The 21,585-nt window shown below is 41.6% G+C and overlaps 2 protein-coding genes across 3 annotated transcripts; both read right to left on the reverse strand.

The window, feature by feature from the left end:
• Positions 1–217: 217 nt before the first annotated feature.
• On the reverse strand, positions 218–6,503 carry LOC121684654 (protein insensitive-like). 2 transcript variants are annotated; one of them, XM_042064728.1, is made up of 8 exons: positions 6,452–6,503; positions 5,977–6,066; positions 5,591–5,745; positions 5,278–5,335; positions 5,008–5,154; positions 4,676–4,857; positions 567–777; positions 218–342 (listed from the first exon to the last, which is right to left on the reverse strand). In XM_042064728.1, the coding sequence occupies exons 5-8, from the start codon at positions 5,048–5,050 to the stop codon at positions 239–241; spliced, it is 540 nt and encodes a 179-aa protein (XP_041920662.1). In that variant the 5' UTR covers positions 5,051–5,154; positions 5,278–5,335; positions 5,591–5,745; positions 5,977–6,066; positions 6,452–6,503; the 3' UTR covers positions 218–238. The 2 variants fall into 2 exon arrangements, with proteins under 2 accessions (XP_041920662.1, XP_041920663.1); XM_042064729.1 differs by having other exon boundaries at positions 4,676–4,888; positions 5,008–5,335.
• An 11,681-nt stretch (positions 6,504–18,184) lies between these two features.
• On the reverse strand, positions 18,185–19,132 carry LOC121684616 (olfactory receptor 6N1-like). The gene has a single exon (XM_042064673.1). It carries the CDS (start codon positions 19,130–19,132, stop codon positions 18,185–18,187), a length of 948 nt encoding a protein of 315 aa, XP_041920607.1.
• Positions 19,133–21,585: the final 2,453 nt, after the last annotated feature.

Genomic DNA, 21,585 nt, shown 5'->3' on the forward strand with positions numbered 1-21,585 from the left:
ATTAAATCCTATAGGGTTATATAAACAATATTGAATTTAAATAAACCAGTTCCCAATAACAGACATGACGTAATCATATTTATTATTAAATATATATAAATAAATAAATAAATAAATAAATAAATAAATAAATAAATAAATAAATAAATAAATAAACAAACAAACAAACAAACAAACAAAGAAATAACAATAACAACAATTATTACTGTTACAAATAATCAGTGTGCGTGTGTGTCAGTCAATGTGTCCGCCTCTTCTCCATCTTTTCCTGATCCGCACATTTCTCGGAGATGGCCTTCTTTACCTCCAACTGGTCGACCCCAAATCGTTTAGTGATGTAATCTGTGGAAACAAAAACAGCGGGAAAGTGTAGGAATACGTTAGCATGTGCTTTATATTGCAAGTTAGCTGTTGTTATGATATGCTTTAATTGGACATAGCCTTTTTTTCAGCTTTTCAAATCTTATATTCATTCACGTTACAGTGGAGGGTACTGTATATAATGTGAACAGTTTTAAGTCAATATATCAACCATTACATTGTGAGAGAAATAAAGATTTACTCACTTATAATGTCGCTTACTTTGACCGGGTTAAGCTGGGGTTTAGCTGCTTTAGTCCGGAAAGCATTGGACTGTTTGCCAGTGTAGGAGTGGCTGGCAAGTATGCTCCTCGCAAACACGGCCAGAAGAAGGTCCTTCGTGGCCTTTTTAGCATTAAACCACTTGACTGAACCATATTGAAGCTGGGTTATTGAAGTGGAAGGTCCTATATGAACCTGTGGATATACACATGAATTTTGAATACGAAATGGTTACTACTCCTCACTTGTGTCAGCCACAACTGTTGTTAGATATGACTCAAAAACAATTCCACAGACCTCTACAAAAATTACATTTAGCAGGAGATAGCATCCCTAGTATTATGCTCCCTAAACCACAAACATGGTACAGTGTGTAAACTTTGTATGTAAAGGGAGACTATTATAATTAGGGCTGTCAATCGATTAAAACATTTAATCTAATTAATTACACACTGTGACATTAATCTAAATTATTTCCATGCATCCATTTTTGCTATGAACATATGGAAATACATGTAACCACCTTCTACATACTTTTGAAGACTTTTTGTTTCAAGTGTGCAACAAATGTAGTCAATTTATTAAGGGAGTTTGTTGGTTAGTTACTAGTTAGTTAGTCGGTCATAGGGTAGGCTCAGCAAAACGTTAGCAAAGTTAACTTTGACAAGGCTGGCGGCTAGCATTATCATCATCAGTGTGCTAACTCGTAGGCCTAACTCTAAGGATTGTTTTGCATTGAGGTGCTACTTCAGACTTGGCGAACTGCTATGGTAAGCAACGGAAATTCCTTACTGAAGAAATAGTAGATTGATGCTCCTGTCGACAGTATATTGGTCTGAGTTTTCTTTTTAGGCCTAAGCTAAATGTTTATTCAAAGCAGTGCTTTCTCGTCTGCCTCCTTCAGTCATGAAAGCTAGACTGCACTGGGTCAAATGTCACTATAAAATGCAATTAATCAGCGTTACATTTTTTAGCATACTAATATTTCTGTAATTAATTAATTGCAATTAACGTGTTATTTTGACAGCCCTAATTATAATCAATTCTAATGTTAATGAGCAGGTGATAGTGATTCCTACTGCCCTACAGAAAAATCAGGGGAAAAATATATTCACATATGCAGCTACATATAAATATACATATAATCTAACTGGTAGCATCATCACCTGGTATGGGAACTCCACAGTTAGAGATTGTAGTACTCTGCAGAGAGTAGTGCGCTCAGCTGAACGTACTATAAGAACTCAACTCCCTGCTCTACAAGATATCTATTCCAGAAGAGTACTCCTAAGAGCCCAAAAGATTCTGAAGGACTCTTCTCATCCTAACAATGGATTATTCCTACCGCTGAAATCAAGAAGACGCCTATGTAGTCACAAAGCCAGAACTGAGAGACTCAGGAGAAGTTTTTATCCCCAGGCCATCCGAACTCTGAACTCACACTATACTGACTTTGCACTCATTCACTCCTCAGCACTCATGACCCCCCCCCCCCCCACACACACACACACATACACACACCTACAAGACTTTTAGCACTTTTACATCCCTCTCCCTATGCTACAGACCTTTTATTTAGTTTCTTATTTCATCACACGTCAAAACACACACACACACACACACACACACACACACACACACATCTGACTTTCTCCAACTTTTGTACATTATTTTATTTATTATTTTTGATTTCTCCTCCATCTACCCATGTCCTTGATTGCCTAGCCTTTCTGCCCCCCCCCCCAACACACACACTTACATCATCACTGTCATCACTTCACATACATACAGCACACTGCTTGCTACAGTAAGCCTCCTCTACATACTTGCTGCACACTGCCCCCCCCCCACACCCCACATACACAGCACATTGTCTTCAGGATCTTCTCCAACACACATCCTCTACATACTTACAGCACACTGCCCCCACCTACCCACACACACACTACACACACACACACACACAGTCACTGCTCCACTCCCCTCCCGCCCACACACACATCTTCACTGTCATCACTCACATACATTACATACAGTACTCTGCTTGCAATAGTAAGTCCCTGCCCCCCCCCCCCCCTACATACACAGCACATTATTTCATCAGGAAGCTTCTCCAACACACACCCCCAACATACGTACAGCACACTGCCCCCCCACCCCACATACACACATTGTCTTCAGGATCTTCTCCAACACACATCCTCTACATACTTACAGCACACTGCCCCCACCTACCCACACACACACTACACACACACACACACACAGTCACTGCTCCACTCCCCTCCCGCCCACACACACACATTACATACAGTACTCTGCTTGCAATAGTAAGTCCCTGCCCCCCCCTACATACACAGCACATTATTTCATCAGGAAGCTTCTCCAACACACACCCCCAACATACTTACAGCACACTGCCGCCCCCCCCCCCAATACACAGGACATTGTCTCATGAGGAAGCTTCTCCAATACACATATTGCACACTGCCCTCTCCCCACATACACAGCACACTATCCCATCTCCCCTGTCATCCCCCCAACACACACACCAAGACCCCTGGCAGTTGGGTTAGCCCCTTGAGCCGTGGATCTGCCCAAGGTAACTCAAGGGAGTTTTTCCTTGCCCCTGTTGCTCTTGGGTGCTCCTTGTTGGTGCTCCCCACCCAATCCCAATCCTCCCCCACCTTTTTTATGCAGCCCTTGCCACTTAATCTACTAAACCCCTCTTCTACTGCACTTTTTACCCCCCCTCCCCCCCCCATTAATGCACAAATAGGCTGACACCAGACATAATTTCACTGCATTTCTTACTTCCAGTAACTATATGCATGTGACAATAAACTTCCTTGTATCCTTGTATCCTTGTATCTTGTACATCCAGCTTATATTAGAATAGATGGCTACAATATATTTAATACTTTATTTTGAAATATATTGATAAATACATGGAAATATATTTAACATAGATGGAAATATATTTATTCAACATAGATGTGCTTATACTAGAATATGTTCAAGCTGCATATGTGGATATGTCATTTTTCTGTATACAGTACGTGCCACCTAGCCTGGCAGGCCATCCTATATCATTGAAATGTATAGTCTGGAATCGAACCATTCACCTTGCTTAATCCAAGGGGCGGGCAGAGAATTGTCTTTCAAACTGCCTAGGCATGCAATAGGCCAGCGCTACGACCAATCAGAACAAAGAGCAGGATGACGTGGCCAGAGCGATGAAAACAGTGAACGGGGAAGTAAACTTTTACCGTTTCCGGTCGGCAAAACGGCAAATACATCCTTCTTCGAAAGGAATGACTTGCACACTGGCAACTTGTTGTTGTTGTCCTGTTGTCCTGAACACTTCTGAACACACTTCTGCTGCTCTTACATAACTTGCACCACTATGCCACTTGCATACTTAGGTCAAACAAAACTACCTCAGCCATTTATTGGCCTGACTTTTGCACTATTATATTGACTGTCTACTGTATGCATAATTGCACAATTTCTACCAAATTTTGCTGCTCTTATTTCTTCATTGTATGTGCCTTCTTATTTTTACTTTTTATATTGTTTACTTGAATGTTATGTTTGTCTGTGGACCTAGTTGGTAAAATATGTCTTGTCTCCACCGTGGGATAGTAGGAAACGCAATTTCGATCTCTTTGTATGTCTTGACATGTGAAGAAATTGACAATAAAGCAGACTTTGACTTTGACTTTGACTTAAGTGCATTGTGTTGCTCAACTTTCAAAGAAAAGCACAAGTCCAACTCCTTCAAAGTTGATGCCAACGCCGATTCAAACAACCGCTCTTCATTCGCCATAGCCACCTTCCTTGTTGCTACCCTCGCAGGACTGTCGCCTTTCTGTTAAGCCTGCCTTAAGACTCTCTAACAAAATAGAGCGCTGTGATTGGATGACGTCCACGGCGTCAGCCAATAGAAATCCCTATGGTTTGATACTAGACGTACAGACTGAGCAAATTGATTTGCCGCCGCTAGGGTGCGTCTAGATTTCTAGACTACGTGCCACCAACATGGCCACATTATCGTATAATATTAAGTGCATCACACAAGCACAATACATACATCTGTGTTGTTGGTGCTGCAGATGGTAGTTGCACTTGCTGATGGGGGAGTTGGTGCTGGTGGTGCTGGTTGGCGCACTTGTGCTGGTGGTGCTGGTTGGCGCACTGGTGTTGTTGGTGCAGCCAGTGTGTGTTGCACTGTTGGTGGTACTGACGCTCCTGCTGGCATAGGCGTTTTGTGGTCTGTACAATAACATGAAAAAAATAATACCCACTTATTTTTAAATTAGATATTCAAATTCCATCACAATACACTTGGAAATTAAACCAACCAACAATATAAAGTATTAAGAAGAGCTCTTAAAAACAACAACTTGAGTATGAGAGTCTTACTTGTAATTATATTTTTCTCCAGCCTGCTAATTCTGTGGTTCATATCAATTAATATATTGTAGATCTCATCAAGCTGGCTGCACGATTTGCGCTGAAAACCATTGCGAGTTCACTTACTGAATCGCCAGAGGACTTTCCCAGACCGGCCTGTGGGGTGGAGAGTAGGACAGAACCACATACGTTAGAAAACACTGTAACCATATGACACAAAAAATAGTCCACATAGGCTACAGCTCTGAAAAACCACAAACAAAATGTCTGTACACTTACATGGTATTCCGTTAGAAAAGGACTCCCTTTCCTTCTTCTTGCGTTTCATGGGGACACACTGTAAGACATGAGAAAATATGATTATGTGTGACAAATAGACATTCTACTCTGAATCCGTCACCAAATGAATTGGGTTCTATGGGTTCTCCTGTGAAACAAGTGTATAACTATCACATCTTGGCTGAGATGATTCAACCACCATCCTTTTATAAGCCTACCCTGGCATGGAATCAGTAACACCTTCCATCAATATGCCCATATCACTCCTTCAGCAGCATCTGTTTCCATACTGTTGAATTTCACGTATACTCACCTCATCCTTGTCACTGGTGATGCCACCAGGTGAGTATGGTGCAGGGGGGCGCTTCTCCCTCTGACCCTGGCCGCTTGGCCTGGGTGCTGTTGTTGGGCCTCCTGCCCGGTCTCTCTCCAGTTTTCCCAGTGCTTTTAGCAAGGTGTTTCTGCTCTCTGATAAAGACAACACCAAAAACAACACCAACAACAAACAAACTCATTACAGTTCCTAGAGGTTTCCTAGCCCGACATTGTTCATTAAAAATGGCATCTGTGAACAAAACATAAAACTTTAGTATTTTCTATATTGATTCGTAGGATACTGTGTATAGACTTAAATACCAACCTAACTCTATAATTCTGGCTGGACTTGACTCCTCCAAATACTCCACATCACATACCAACCTCGATTTCGCCGTAAATGACCTTCTTTACAGGCAATACATCCCAGGTTGGGGGATCTTCAACCCATTCAATCAACATAAACATCATGTTCTGGGAAAAGATGGGACAAAATGTGAACCAAGACTGTTTGGACTAGGCTACGATATGATACATTCTAACTTACTAGGCTACATCGTGTGACAATAACATTGGGCTGCAGTGCTACGGTTATGAATGGAAGCGAGAAAGTGCCCGACATTTAACTTGGGTAAATACTTTTAACATAACAGTCACTGCCGTAACCGGGATTTTGTAAAACCAGTAGGGCTATCGATAGCTTTTAGCTAAACCTTTAACCAACATCGTTTATCCCAGATACAACGTCATATCTTTGGATCTGGTCTATCCTAAACATAGTTTTTGGGCTACTTTGTAAACTGAACTGTTACAAGGCAGACAGCTGGGGCTTAAAAAAAGTGATTGTACAGTTACTTACTGTCATTTGGTCCTCTTGTCTTCTCCGACGACGTAGCCTCTACTTGACGTCGATGACTTAACGGACTGTTTTTGACGTTGGCAGCTGCTGACCTACATCGAACGCTGTCTGCAGAGCCAGACATTCCGTGGGTGTTCCTCGCGCAGATGAGCGCTCTGAGTTCAGGCTAGCGCTTAATTCTTCATTTAACTCCCTATGGCCGATTCGTTGTGTGATTAATGAACTGCCTGCTAAAGTCCGGTATAAAAATGTACTGCTTGCTGGTGTTTGGTTTGGGCGAGGGAAGCCAAATATGTCGACATTTCTCCACCAATTTGTGCAGGACATAAAAACAACAAATACAAATGGTATAACCTGGAAGCATCCACACACTGGTTTGGGACAAATTTCAAGGGTTTTACCTATTGCCTGTACATGTGATGCAGTGGCAAAATGTATGCTCCAAGGCATCCATCAATTCAATGGGTCCTAAGGCTGTGGATGCTTACTGAGGGGTTAGTTGTAGCCAAAGGTCGTGGATTCACACGCGTCTATGACAATGTTCCAGCTCAGGTAAGAACACATGAGCAAATCATCAGTTGTGGAGAAGAAGCTGTTCAGAACCATGTTGAGCATGTCCTTGATGTCAAAACAGTTTCCCCCTTAATGATACTCCATAGATCTAGATTTGGTTTCGACATGGTTAAATGTTTTCCCACCACCATCTGATGTCCCCAGTCAGTGGCGCTACAAACCAATGGTGGGCCCAGGTGCGAGAACGCTATGCGGGCCCTATACCTACATACTTTGGCCCAGGATGAATTAGCTCTGATACATGCAATACACCTTAAGGGTGACTTCAATTGTTTACGCAAAGGGCCTGAGGCACCGAAGTAGTTTAGTAGTTACAGATTACAATTTCAAATAATAAACACACGACTACATAGGATCCATTACATGTGAAAACATTCAAAATAATTTTATTGACAGCCTGCAGGCCAGGGTAATCTAATATTACTGCATTAACATAAACTCGCATGGAATTATGGGAACACTCAATGCGCCTCTTAAGTTCAACCCTCTGCTGAAACTGCAAGTGTAGATTGCTTGCTTATAAACTCACACTGTGCAAAAGCAAAACTTAATGTAGCCTAACTTATTTAACCGTGCAGAAACCAAATAAAATCATTCATATGCATACAATCCCCAATATGCGTGAATTAGGCCATTAAGAAGGAGGCCATCTTACGAGCCTTTCGTTGTGCAAAATCGTCAACGATGTTCCCAATATTTAATGCTCTGGCTCTCGTATTTTCAATGGACAGGATAGCTAACCCACTGAGCCTCTCCAAAAAAATCCTATTGGAAAGTCATGAGGAAAATGGAAAGTCCAAATCCCATAGAACCACCCTCCAGTCCTTTAGAATCCTATGGGACTTTAACAATTACAATACACACTCTATTGGAATTGTGGTGATTTTATTTGATCATATACATGTGTGTGTATGCTGATTTGATTTACCAGAAAATTGATGTAATACTGTCTGTGCAATGTGTGGTGATTTTATTTGATCATATACATGTGTGTGTATGCTGATTTGATTTACCAGAAAATTGATTTATTACTGTTTGTACAATGTCATGCAACATTTGCTGAAAAATTATGAGACTAAGTCATAAGACTGGACTGTCTGGAAGTTGTAAGATTGAAATGTCAAGGCAGGTAAAAAAAGGAAGTAAAATTAGGTGACAGTGCTTCACAGAGCCAAAATGAATACAGGCCCTACCTAGCAACTAGTAATTACACATAGAACCTGGCCAATACATATTTTTAATGTCTAAATGAGGAGGAGTTCCCACCAATATCTCAAGTTTGAAAAGGCAGGACTGTCTGGAAATCATGAAACTAAGTCATAAGATTGAAATGTCAAGGCAGGTAAAAAGAGGAAGTAGAATTAGGTGAAAGTGACACACAGATCCAAAACGAATACAGGCCCTACCTAGCAACAAGTAATTACACAATATAACCTGGCTAAGTGCATTCTGCTGATTTTATTTGATCATAAATACATGTGTGTGTATACTGATTGATTTACCAGAAAATTGATGTAATACTGTTTGTGCAATGTGTGGTGATTTTATTTGATCATATACATGTGTGTGTATGCTGATTGATTCACCAGAAAATTGATGTAATGCTGTCTGTGCAATGTGTGGTGATTTTATTTGATCATATACATGTCTGTGTATGCTGATTTGATTTACCAGAAAATTGATGTAATACTGTTTGCAACATTTGCTGAAAAATTATGAGACTAAGTCATAAGACTGGACTGTCTGGAAGTCATAAGATTGAAATGTCAAGGCAGGTAAAAAGAGGAAGTATAATTAGGTGACAGTGCTTCACAGAGCCAAAATGAATACAGGCCCTACCTAGCAACTAGTAATTACACATAGAACCTGGCCAATACATATTTTTAATGTCTAAATGAGGAGGAGTTTCCACCAATATCCCAAGTTCGAGAAACGTTCTGATTGGCTAAAAAGGGGCCTGGGTTCTTAGGAGAAAGAGACATCTCCCAGGCCCTTAGAAGCATAAAAGGTAGAGCGCAGGCACATTCAGATCAGATCTCATCGGGGAAGCAGCTGTTACCCATCGCTCTCTTGCCTGACAGTCCAGTCCTGACGCTGTTAGAATTGTATCTTCACTGCAAGACGGCAAATAAAGAATCAACAGTCTTCTGCATCTCTCGTCTTGGTGTTCTCCTTCGGGTCCTTTGACATCAGAGTGCTTATTGAGATTGGAGGTTCGAGAAAGTGGTTAATTTTCCACGACAGATCCCTGTTGGTATGACAATAAGTCCTTTAGGATTTCCACTATCCAATAGGATTGTAATGGGAAAAAAAATCCAATAGGACTTTCTGATAAGGGATAGGTTGGTGAAAGAACTGTAAGCTCAAATTCAGCTCATTAAAGCATGTTTAGACACACACATTTACACTTAGGCCTACTACACATGATTTTAAAAACAGTATCATTGCAGTTGTTATGATTTGATTGATATGTGACCTAAGAACAATCTTACATTAAAAAAGTTGCTGAGGTCTGACTTTGTGGTGCTCAGAAATTAAATTATTTTAATCTTAATTAATGTGATGAAGGACTTTGAAAGAAGTTTGACAGGTTTCAGTGCTGAGTAAGGTTAACCCTAAATATTTGAATATTTTACTAGTAATATATTTTTCATGACCATTATGGCAAGCAATAGGCTACCTCATTTGTAAGTTGCTATCTGCAAATCATGAGCAAGTAACCTGTTAATAACCTAAGTTATGAGCACGAGAGAGACTATTATACTTTTCCCCCCTCTACATCACGGTCATAGCGATCCTATATAAAACAACTTTAAGCCTCCTTTTGAACGCGTAGCCTATCCCTTTTCATTACACGGATTAGCAGCCAGATACGTGAAGAGAACAAGTAGACATCCAACGCAATGCCTTGGTAGGCCTAATGTTATTAGGTTGGATTTTGTAGTCACTGCAAATCTAACACCCTCGTTTATGAAACTGGAAACAATTGAACCAGGAGACTTTGCCAAATATTTGTAATATTTGAGTAGCCTAGGCTACGTTATACTGACACCATGTAGGCTAACGTTAACGTAATGCTATGAATTCGCTGCCAACATCAAATCCATAGTTCTAACATAGTTCTCTTTTTATTGCTTAGCTAGACTACTTACCACTTCAACACCATTGACTGTATCTGTTTAAACTGTAACTGTAACAGTTCAACTGTTCAAACTGTAGCCTAAAGTTAAAGGGAAACTTGGCAGGATTTCCCCCTCTGCTGTAGAAATTGTGCATTATGCTATTTCAAACTGTGGAAAAAGGTAATGATAAAGCACATGGATTTGTTTACAAGCTAGCAAAACGGTTAGCATAAGTTCGGTAGACAATGTGGATGTTACAAGGTAAGAAACACGATTTAAAACAAGTTTCTTGTTTCTCACTTCTCTTTCCGGGACGGTAGTCTCAATGTTGCAAGGTTGGTTTTCCGCCTGGGGACGCTAGGGGCAGCGGGAAAAGTCACCATTTCCACCGGAACAGGTCATTTAACCATCCAAATGATTTCTAAACGGGTTTATTACGTTGAAATAGTTGCCAAGTTCCCCTTTAACTGTAACAGTTCAACACAAGCAAAACATTGCGAGCTCAATGCACGTGTGAGTCGTTACGGGAACATACACAGACACCAATTTTAGGAAAAGGTTTGTTGACTGGTCTTCAGCTATTTTGCTACGGTTTATTACACATCTAGAAGAATACATTTGAGTCGTTATAGGCTCTGGCTTATTATGGAGCATAATAGGAACAAACTTATGATCAAAAAAATTATCAGGAACGAAAAATCCGAGGGGGCACGTGTCCCCTTAACTTCGATAGGGAGGGAAAGTAATCTCATCGCCATCTAGTGGTTGCGTTCCTAGAGTTTAGCGGAGTGGATGGGATTTTTTTATAAAAAAAATATATCTCGGTGCACATTGGGATCTTAATTTAATGCCTTCCATATGTTAGGCACTGGGGTCACCTCTATTGCTTCAAGTGGTCATACCTTATTTTTAGGATCAGTTGAATTGTTTTGAGTTTTTGTCGTAACACGGTGATAAGGAACTACAGCTGCATGTGATGTCACATGTTTGGCCACTTAATCTCTAACTGATCAATACGCAATTTGCTTAACTGGCTTAACATATTTTTGTAATAACGGAACGTGATGTAAACCGCGTGGTGATAACCTTTATGTCAGGATAACTGGTGTTGTGCTTCTACTCACATGAAGAGCTAGCTGTAAGTGTTAAGTGTCAATGCTAACCAGGCTAATAAATAAACCATGCTACCGTGAGTAACGTTGAAGGGTAAAGTCACGTGACTTCTTTTGTAGTTCGTTTATGAAACAAAAGAAGCAATTTTGATTTTCTTAAATAAGGCAAAATAGGGTCTGACATTTTCACAGTTAGAATATTATTACTGTATAGACACTGAAAAATATTTTTGGTGGATAACATCGCTGATTTGGCTTCACAATATTTTTTTTAAAATAGGTCTATGGGACTTAACATTGGAGCTGCTCTTCGATAGGAACGCAACCACTTGGGGCGCTGGTTTTCACTTTCCCTCCCTATGGGCATGACGCCACTGCGTAAGCTGCAACTATTGATTATGCTATAGCCTACTCACCCCAGCCTACTTCAAGGCTCTAACATTAGGCTGCTCCAAGTTCGCAAGATTATCCAGGTAACTCGAAATGCTCTAAATTTTAACATGGCTCGCCACGCCAAGTGTCTGAAGTTTGTAGGCTATCCACTTCCGCAGGCTGTTTAAACGATGGCGCTGCGTTGCAGACGTCAGCAATTACAAAAACGATAGTACACATTTGTAATTCGCGTCAGGCGACGCAGACAGCAAGGACCGTGATTGGTCAACTTTTCCTGTGTCGATGGCCGACGTTTCATGTAGCTCCTACGGGGTATAGCAACAAGCTAGTTCACTTCCAAATAAACTAAAGTCATATTTGGTTACAATGACTGGTTGTAAACCCCCCCCCCCCTCCCATTGACAGCTTATTAAAATGTTTGCTATTATCGCATCGCAATGCATTATGCAATTATTTTTGTCGTCTTCTTGTGTGACAGTTAGTGAAACACGACACTGCACTGACATGCTCATCAATCAGAAGTGGCTCAACTTTGGATATTAGCTAAATCTTGACATTAACATTAAAAAAAAAAAAAAAAACTTATCGCTATTGCATTGCTCCAATCATTGGACAGCGGCACGCAGCACTCTCCATTTCCGCGGCATCTTGTTCCGTAGGTCGGATAGGAAATTCCTTCCTCCTCCGTCTTTTAACTCCTATTTAAGTCCTTTAAACCAATATTTTCTCCTTCCCGCTCCCTCTATTCATTCTCTTCTCCTGACCAGGAAGCAGGCTGCTCTTGACAGCGCTTTCCTGCACCACATGCTCCAGAGCGTATCACTCCGCTGCTTCAGCCACAGCCACGCCAGCGGCCCAGGTTCTTAACCACCGACTTCCTTCCCGCAGCATCTCTTCAGACGGCCCCGGTAGCGACCGCGTCGCTACTCCCTCTGCCCCCTCTTCCCCTTCCCCACCCACTTCCCCCAGCCAGGACCCGGTCCAGGGCTGCCCCTCTTCCAGTCGTTCCGACGACTGCTCCCTCCCTTCCCCCCTTTTTCCCCTCCCCATTCCATTCCCGGAGTCACGTCTGTACAGCACGCCACGACTCATGAAGAGGCGTCCGTTCAAACTCCCCTCGCTAGCTCCCTATTTTCTTTACGAGTTAGCAAGCACCTGGTCTCAGCCGGCTCCGGTAGGGACCGCGTCGCTACCCCCCCTCCCCCCCACACACCACCCATCCCTTCCCCGGCTCCGCGCTAGACCAGCCCGCCGCAGCGGGTTATCAGCACTCCGCGAGTGCTTCGGATCACGACGTCCCATTCCGGCTCCCCAGCTATTCACTAGCCACAGCAAAGGCCCTTCGACCACCTCCTCACGCTGCACGTTCCAGCTTTAACATCCCGTTCTGTCTACCCAGCTATTCATTAGCCACAGCCATTTCATTCCATCTGGATACTCACCATTCATGCTATTCATGCCTTATCATGCCTTTTCTGCCTATCATGTATTATGTGTTGTATGTTGTATCATGCTGAATATGTCATGTTTTATCAGGTAATGGTATTCTAAAAGTATTCTTTCAGCCCAGGTTGGAATATTTAAGGCTGCCACAGATAGTACAGAATGAGCTTGGACCCAATGCAACAACAGCTTCAGGGAGACCCATGCAGCAACTGCTCCGCTGAGCTCCTACAACCCTGCTACAACGGCTCCGCTGAGTCCCAAGACCCATGCAGCAAAGCTACACAGAGCTACAGGACCCATGCAACGACAGCTTCGCTGAGCCTCAAGAACCATGCAGCAACAACTACTCTGAGCCCCAAGACCCATGCAACGACTGCTTCGCTGAGCTCCAAGAACCACGCAGCAACTGCTCCTCTGAGCTCCTGCAACCCTGCTACAACGGCTCCGCGGAGCCCCATGACCTATGCAGCAAGCTACACCAAGCTCCAGGACCCACGCAACGACGGCTTCGCTGAAGCCCCAAGAACCATGCAGCAACAACTACGTCGAGCTCCAGGACCCATGCAACGATGGCTTCACTGAGCCCCAAGACCAATGCAACGACGGCTTCGCCCAGTCCCAAGAACCATGCAGCAACAACTACGCCGAGCCCCAAGACCATGCAACGACTGCTTCGCTGAAGCCCCAAGAACCACGCAGCAACAACTACGTTGAGCTCCAGGACCCAAGCAACAGCAGCTACGCTGAGCCCCCAGACCCATGCAACGACTGCTTTGCTCAGCCCCAAGAGCCATGCAGCAACAACTAAGCCGAGATCCAGGACCCATGCAACGACTGCTTTGCTCAGCCCCAAGAGCCATGCAGCAACAACTAAGCCGAGATCCAGGACCCATGCAACGTCGGCTCCACCAAGCCCCGAGAACCATGCAGCAACAGCTACGCTGAGCTCCAGGACCCATGCAATGTCGGCTCCACCAAGCCCCGAGAACCATGCAACAGCAGCTACGCCGAGCCCCAAGACCCATGAAACGATGGCTTCGCTGAGCCCCAGAACCATGCAGCAAATACACCGAGCTCCACGACCCATACAGCAGCAGCTACACCGATGCCCAAGATCTGTGCAATGACTGCTCTGCCGAGCCCCATGCAGCAACAGCTCCACCGAGCCCCAGGACCCAGGCAACGACGGCTCCACCGAGCCCCAGGACCCAGGTAACGACGGCTCCACCGAGCCCCAGGACCCAGGTAACGACGGCTCCACCGAGCTACAGGACCCAGGCAACGACGGCTCCAACAAGCCCCAGGACCCATGCAGAAGCAGCTCCACTGAGCCCATAGGACCTTTAGGAACAGCTCTGCCAAGGTTCAGGACCCATCTAATGACTGCTCCGCTGAGCCCCAAGACCATGCAGCAACGTCTCGGCTGAACCCCAAGACCCTCGCGGCAGCAGCTCTGCTGAACCCTGACACCCATCGTTCCCACGGTTATGCAATACACGAATGTCCGCCGCTGAGCAAGCGCAACGAAGATCCACTCTTGCGTACTTGCCGCTTCCCTCGTTATACTTCGCAAGGGGTTCATGTCACAGCAATTTGATTCACCCTCCATCATGTTTACCGGCCTCCTTTGGGCTCCTTAGATGTAGTGAGTCTACATGCCCCTCGTCTCATTTCATTCCCGATGGCAGATCTTGAGAGTTAGAACAGGACACAATACGTTTACTACCAATCAGACTAAACTGATCAGTTCTGAAAAGGACACTTCATATCCAACTCTGCCTCAGATCCTCAGCTTTCATACCCATCACACTACATCTCATATCTGTCAGCTCAAGCATCGCCTACTAGCCCGCTCTCTTCATCTCAGATGAAGGGTACCCATCACTCATCACAGGTTCCAGACTCTAATATATATCCTTGTCAAATCCGGTTCCCGCAGGCCGCTACTCTGTGCATTCAGGATAGGAGCTGCTACTACAGCTGCATGCATTGGCCTATCAGACCATCAATCAAATACTGAGCCGTTAGTCCACAGTTGCCTATCAGTCCTACTGTACATCCACTCCATCTAGTGGATCTATGACTTGCTAAGCAAGCGCAAATGTAATTTTGGTAGTGGCCTTCCTTTCTGCTCTTTTGGGGTGCAAGCGGCCATCACTCTATCGCGATCTCCGCTTCGGGCATTCCATGACCACGGCCAGCTACCATGCCAAACACGCGCTTAGCTTATACACTCAGTATAGCAATCATGCCGACGGGCGAAGTAGTGAAATTCTGTTGATGATGACAAACAGAGTCATACTGTATGTGTTCAATAGCATTTAAGCACATTTAATTAAGTGTCAACTCTGTTTAAGATTTTGCTCTTAAAATGCTGATTACATATGTATTGTTTTAAATGTATATCAGAAGATGTATTCTTATCACAGGATTTTTAAAAATATATACATAAAATATATCCCTCACTGATTTTGATAGTTTGCCCACTGACAAGGAAATGAATGGTCTATAATTTTATTGGTAGGTTTATTTTAACAGTGAGAGACAGAATATCAAAAAGAAAATCCAGAAAATCCTATTTAAAATATAAAAATTATTTTGCATTTCATTAAATTAAATAAGTAGTTGATTCCCTATCAAAACATTACTTAGTACTTGGTGGAGAAACCCTTGTTGGCAAGTACAGGTCAGACGTTTCTTGTAGTTGATTACCAGGTTTGCACACATCTCAGGAGGAATTTTGGACCACTCCTCTGCAGATCCTCTCCAAATCTTTAAGGTTTTGAGGCTTCAGTTCCCTCCACAGCTTTTCTATAAGATTAAGGTCTGGAGACTGGCTAGGCCACTTCATGACCTTAATCAAAGTCCTTTTAGGCAAGTCCCTCCACTCGGCGGCCATATTGCAACGCTTTTTGGGCACTTATTGGGCATCTATTTCCGCAGAAATCTGCATGCGCAAGGCTTCACGACACCAATCTTGCTCCAGCGGCGAGATCACAACACATGATTGGCACGATGTCTTCACAACACACCACATTATTGGCTCAATGTATTCACAACACAGCATATGATTGGCTCAATGTATTCACATGTCAACGTTTTGCCGCAAAAGGGCTGGGATATGTGAAGACAACTGCCATATTGGCATTACAAATTAACCTCATGCATTTCTATGGAGGATTTTTTGAGTCTCCTCATTAGAAAGTATCTGCCTTAATGTGCTTCTTCTTGAGACACTCTTTTGTTGCCTTGGCTGTATGTATTGGGTCATTGTGGTGCTGGAAGACCCATCCACGACCCATTTTTAGTGACCTGGCTGAGAGTAGTACTGCCACGATTAGTCAACGTAATCGACCATGAACTGATTTTGTCTTGTTGTTAATAGTAGTTAATTATTAATAGCAATAATAATTCATATAATTATGTTGCATATACCATTTATTCAAAATTCAGCTGATATGGACAAATAATATGTTATGTATTCTATATATGGACAAAGTACATAATTGAAGACAATTTTATGTCTTGTTATATTGGAAGGTAAATATACAGTAGGACAATAAAACGTCAATTTGTTGACAATACATTATGTAAGCTCTTATATAAATGTGGCCAACTTCGCTTTGTCATTCATAACCTCTGTTGTCCAAAGTAGGCCTAGGCTATACTAATTTCAAAACAGGATATTCAAACCAGGACATGGTTCATCAAACAACAATCATGTATTATTTCTAAGATAACGTGCTTTGTGTTTACAACTTTGTCCACATAGTACTTTTTGAATCCTTGGAAGTTGAAGGCCATAAATTAATGGGTTTAATAGTGGGGGAAGAATCAGAAATTGTATAGTCAATGCATTACGCACACCAATTGGAAGATTTACTGAACCATCCCAGCTGTAAAATACATCAAACAATGCAGTCATGATATATATGACCATAACTACAATATGAGGCACACAAGTTTTACTGAACTTAGCTTCACTGGATGATATACAAACTTTGACAATATGAGCATAAGAAATCAAAGTTAAAACAAACTGTATAAGATATACTGAAATAACCACCATACTCCATACATGGTTGGCTGTTGCTCGATAACACCCCAACATTAACATTGAAGCATGTCACAGAATAGTTTATAGATGTGTGATCCGCAAAAGGGTATTCTAGAAGTAAGAATAATAGCTATTGCTGCTGACAAGAGAGGATAAGACCAGGCTAATACAAGCAACTTCAACAAAGCACGTGGAGTTACAATGTTGTGGTATTGCAGATGGTATTCACCTGTTAACGTTTGCCGCAAAAGGGCTGGGATATGTGAAGACAACTGGTGTTACAAATGAACCCCATGCATTTCTATGGAGGATTTTTTGAGTCTCTTCATTAGAAAGTCTCTGCCTTAATGTGCTTCTTCTTGAGACACTCTTTTGTTCCCTTGGCTGTATGTTTTGGGTCATTGTGGCGCTGGAAGACCCATCCACGACCCATTTTTAGTGACCTGGCTGAGAGAAGTACTGCCACGATTAGTCAACGTAATCGACCATGAACTGAATTTGTCTTGTTAATAGTAGTTAATAATTGTTAATTATTAATAGTAATAATTCATATAATTATTTTGCCTAGTACCATTTATTCACAAAATTCAGATGATATGGACAAATAATATATTATGTATTCAATATGGACAAAGTTCATAATTGAAGACAATTTTATGTCTTGTTATTGGAAGGTAAATATAAGACAATACAACATCAATTTGTTGACAATACATTATGTAAGCTCTTATATAAATGTGGCCAACTTCACTTTGTCTCTGCTTTAATACATTTCATAACCTCTCTTGTCCAAAGTAGGCTATATTAATTCCACATTGTGAGTATAAACTGATATCAAATCATGGTAAATATAGTAACTAATAGTGATGGTAGATAAATAGTAGAAGAAAATTAAAAGCAATGGTAAATACGTAATAGTGAAAAAATATGTATTTAAAGTCACATTGTGTCCACACAACTAATAAAGGCTTTCTTATATTTAATTTAAGAACAGGATATTCAAACCAGGACATGGTTCATCAAACAACAATCATGTATTATTTCTAAGATAATGTGCTTTGTGTTTACAACAACTTTGTCCACATAGTACTTTTCGAATCCTTGGAAGTTGAAGGCCATAAATTAATGGGTTTAATAGTGGGGGAAGAATCAGAAATTGTATAGCGAATGCATTACGCACACCAATTGGAAGATCTACTGAACCACCCCAGCTGTAAAATACATCAAACAATACAGTCATGATATATGTGACCATAACTACAATATGAGGCACACAAGTTTTACTGAACTTTGTTCTAGCTTCACTGGATGACATACAAACCTTGACAATATGAGCATAAGAAATCAAAGTTAAAACAAACTGTATAAGATATACTGAAATAATCACCATACTCCATACATGGTTGGCTATTGCTCGATAACACCCCAATATTACCATTGAAGCATTGTCACAGAATAGTTTATAGATGTGTGATCCACAAAAGGGTATTCTAGAAGTAAGGATAATAGCTATTGCTGCTGACAAGAGAGGATAAGACCAGGCTAATATAAGCAACTTCAACACAGCACGTGGAGTCACAATGTTGTGGTATTGCAGTGGTCTGCAAATTGCCACATAGCGGTCATAACACATCACTGTTAAAACTGATGTTTCACACATAACAGAGCTGTAAATCACATACGTTTGAATCATGCACCAACTGTGGCTTATCATGTGAATATCAGATTGCAAGTCCAGCAAAAATTTAGGGTAAAAACCAACAGTCCCATAGAGACTATTTGCACACAGATTACAGATGAAAATGTACATGGGCTCATGGAGGCTTCTATGCACTGTCACAATAAAGATCAAAGTTAAGTTGACTATAACAATGAGGATGTAAAGGACAAACACCAACAAGAAGTACAGAGGCTTGTAAACTCCTAAGTCCTGCAGCCCAGAAAGATAAAATAATTTAAAAGTAGATAAGTTCCCCATTACTTCAGGCTTGTTTTACATGTAGCATCCACATACAATAAGTAGCATTTTATATTGTAAGACATGGAAAAGTGTTTTTGATCAGTTATATTCACATGTTTGAAGCTGAATCTGAGAGTTGCAGTTCAGTGCCTACCTTTTGTTTGACGGTGAACACACAGACCATAGTTAATTTATACCTTAACCTCTACCTTAGGGACCTACCATATTTGGGTTTCCCCTGATGAACACAGTGAAACACCACTGAAAGTACATATCATGATTATAGTAACCTAAATGATCCCGGTTATCGGCATTATTGCAATACGATTAAAATGTGCTGGATTTTTCTCTAAACCTACCACCAATGTTGGACAGAACTCAAAATTCCCCTGTCCTCCATGCACAGTAACAAAACTAAAGGTCAACAGAACAGCATCCATATGCCATAGTGCCATAAAAGAGGTGTGGCTCCTTTAAGACAATCATTTGGTGTGAGTTATGGAGCTATCCAACTTGATCTTACTGTAGCCTAAATCATCTGATTTGAATATTTATAGATATCTAGGCTATATTTAACATTTATTTTCTATTTGCCCTGTTATGAAATCATGCATTGACCAATTTAAGCACAGCTCAGTTTTAAAAAACTTAAATGCATGGCATCAGGGATTAAAGTGAAAAAAAATTGTTTGACTGAACTTTTTTCAGGCCATAATTCATACGTTGTTCATATCTACCTATAAAGATTGCACCCCTTTTGCTGTCGCGACCTATTGGTTTTTAATGTACAAAAAGCAAAGTAAACAGCAAAGTAAAGGGAGTATTCGCCTTATTCACACGGCGACCATTGTTTAAACAAAAAACGAGGCTGCAGGGTACACTTACTATACAATTAATGCCACCTACAGGTGAATGCATTGAACATAACAATCCTATGGTTTGTGTACCCTGTAGCCTCGTTTTAGCCGCCAATGGCCGCCATGTGAATAAGGCGAATTGAGAGTGTTCTTGATTGAGATTGAGTTTTCCTGATGAATAAAACAATATTTCAGTACCATCCCTGACCATTGCTGACTAGCCATTGCTGTTCTTTTCTACTGCAGCAATATTGTAGAAAGGCTTTAACTTACACTCTTATTTAATTACTTCAGGCCAAAAGTGTTTAAAGGGGAGATTTTTTTTTCTTGTTAATATGCCTATAAAATCAAGTTTGCAAGACTTCCCATTTCCTCATCAAAGTAATGAATCAGAACATTTGAGATATTGTTCATATTTCCATTTGTTGCCTCATCCGCATTTAATGAAAACATGTTAATTTTGAGTTTTACAGACAACTCAGTATTCCAATGAGCAGCAATACTGTGTGTACTGTGCTCATGCAGGAAGTCTGCGCATTTGATAACAACAATCTGGAGAGGGCGCTTTTGTCTTCAGCAACAGATTGTATAAGGTTGACAAGAGGTTGCGATATGGTGAGGGACAGGTCGTGCTGCGCTATGAAAGAACATGCATAGCCTACTTTCTGAGCGCAAAAACGGTCAGCCATAGATAAACGTAGCCTACCTCTGTCGTGGTGGCTAGTTGCACCAGGTAGGGAAGATGTCCTGAAGTGCACGAACATTAACCTTGGTGGTCTTCTGATTGGTGGCGTGCTAAAAACGTTTTCCTATTGCATCCATAAACAATTTTCTTGCAGCAAACCGCCTAAAAGCAAACCTCTGGCACTTTAATTTCTTTACAACGTGGCTTGCTAGTTCTCCCCCGTTTCCAACAGCCGCCCATCTCCATTTATTTTTTAATTTATAACACCTGTGCCTTCCTTTAGCAACAACGCATCCATGACAGCTAAGTCGCCTTGCCAAATAGATGCACACAAATCATGACGCTAATATGCGAGGTTCTGGTAGGCCTACTGGTTATGGTTTTGTGCTATAAATTAATAATATTTTATAGCTAAGTTTTAAGTTTACTATTTTAATTGCATGGTTATTTTTTGTCAACATACACTTACAACCTACTGTCGTTAAAAGTGAGGCTTAAGCAAAATAGGCTACAAGGCGTCACAAATGCGTCACAAACACGACTGACCCCCTTACTCAACAGTTCGCGATGATGACAATATTATTATTATTTTATGTTAACACGCTCAGTCAAAACCTTCCGTCGCAAATTGTGAAAAACATTGTTGTAGCCTACATGTCATAACAGACGGGATATTAAATTGCATAGGCTACGGTTTATATTGCGTCGCTTTACACATAATGTTAGTTGCATTGATTAAAAACTGTTCAAGTCATAGGTGACACCCAAAATGAATGACCTCCCCTGACAAGAGTTCGCGATAGTAAGAAATTGTCTACATTGATGCACGGAAAGAACACAGCCTACGATTCTTCTCCGAATTCGCACATAAAGCTCACAATGTATCATATCCAAAAAAGTTAAACGGATTGGCCAGCCTCGATCATCAG

This window comes from Alosa sapidissima, chromosome 15 (genome assembly GCF_018492685.1).
Source record: "Alosa sapidissima isolate fAloSap1 chromosome 15, fAloSap1.pri, whole genome shotgun sequence".
Lineage (NCBI taxonomy): Eukaryota > Metazoa > Chordata > Actinopteri > Clupeiformes > Clupeidae > Alosa > Alosa sapidissima.

What these genes read in the sequence shown, in the direction of transcription:
- LOC121684654 (XM_042064728.1), bottom strand. Translation starts at nt 5,050, where the DNA reads ATGAACCACAGAATTAGCAGGCTGGAGAAAAATATAATTACAA. An exon ending in GGAGAAAAATATAATTACAA is followed by an intron (nt 4,858 to 5,007) that starts GTAAGACTCTCA and finishes GTTATTGTACAG; the next exon opens with ACCACAAAACGCCTATGCCA. An exon ending in CAAAGTAAGCGACATTATAA is followed by an intron (nt 343 to 566) that starts GTGAGTAAATCT and finishes TTGTTTCCACAG; the next exon opens with ATTACATCACTAAACGATTT.
- LOC121684616 (XM_042064673.1), bottom strand. Translation starts at nt 19,132, where the DNA reads ATGGGGAACTTATCTACTTTTAAATTATTTTATCTTTCTGGGCTGCAG.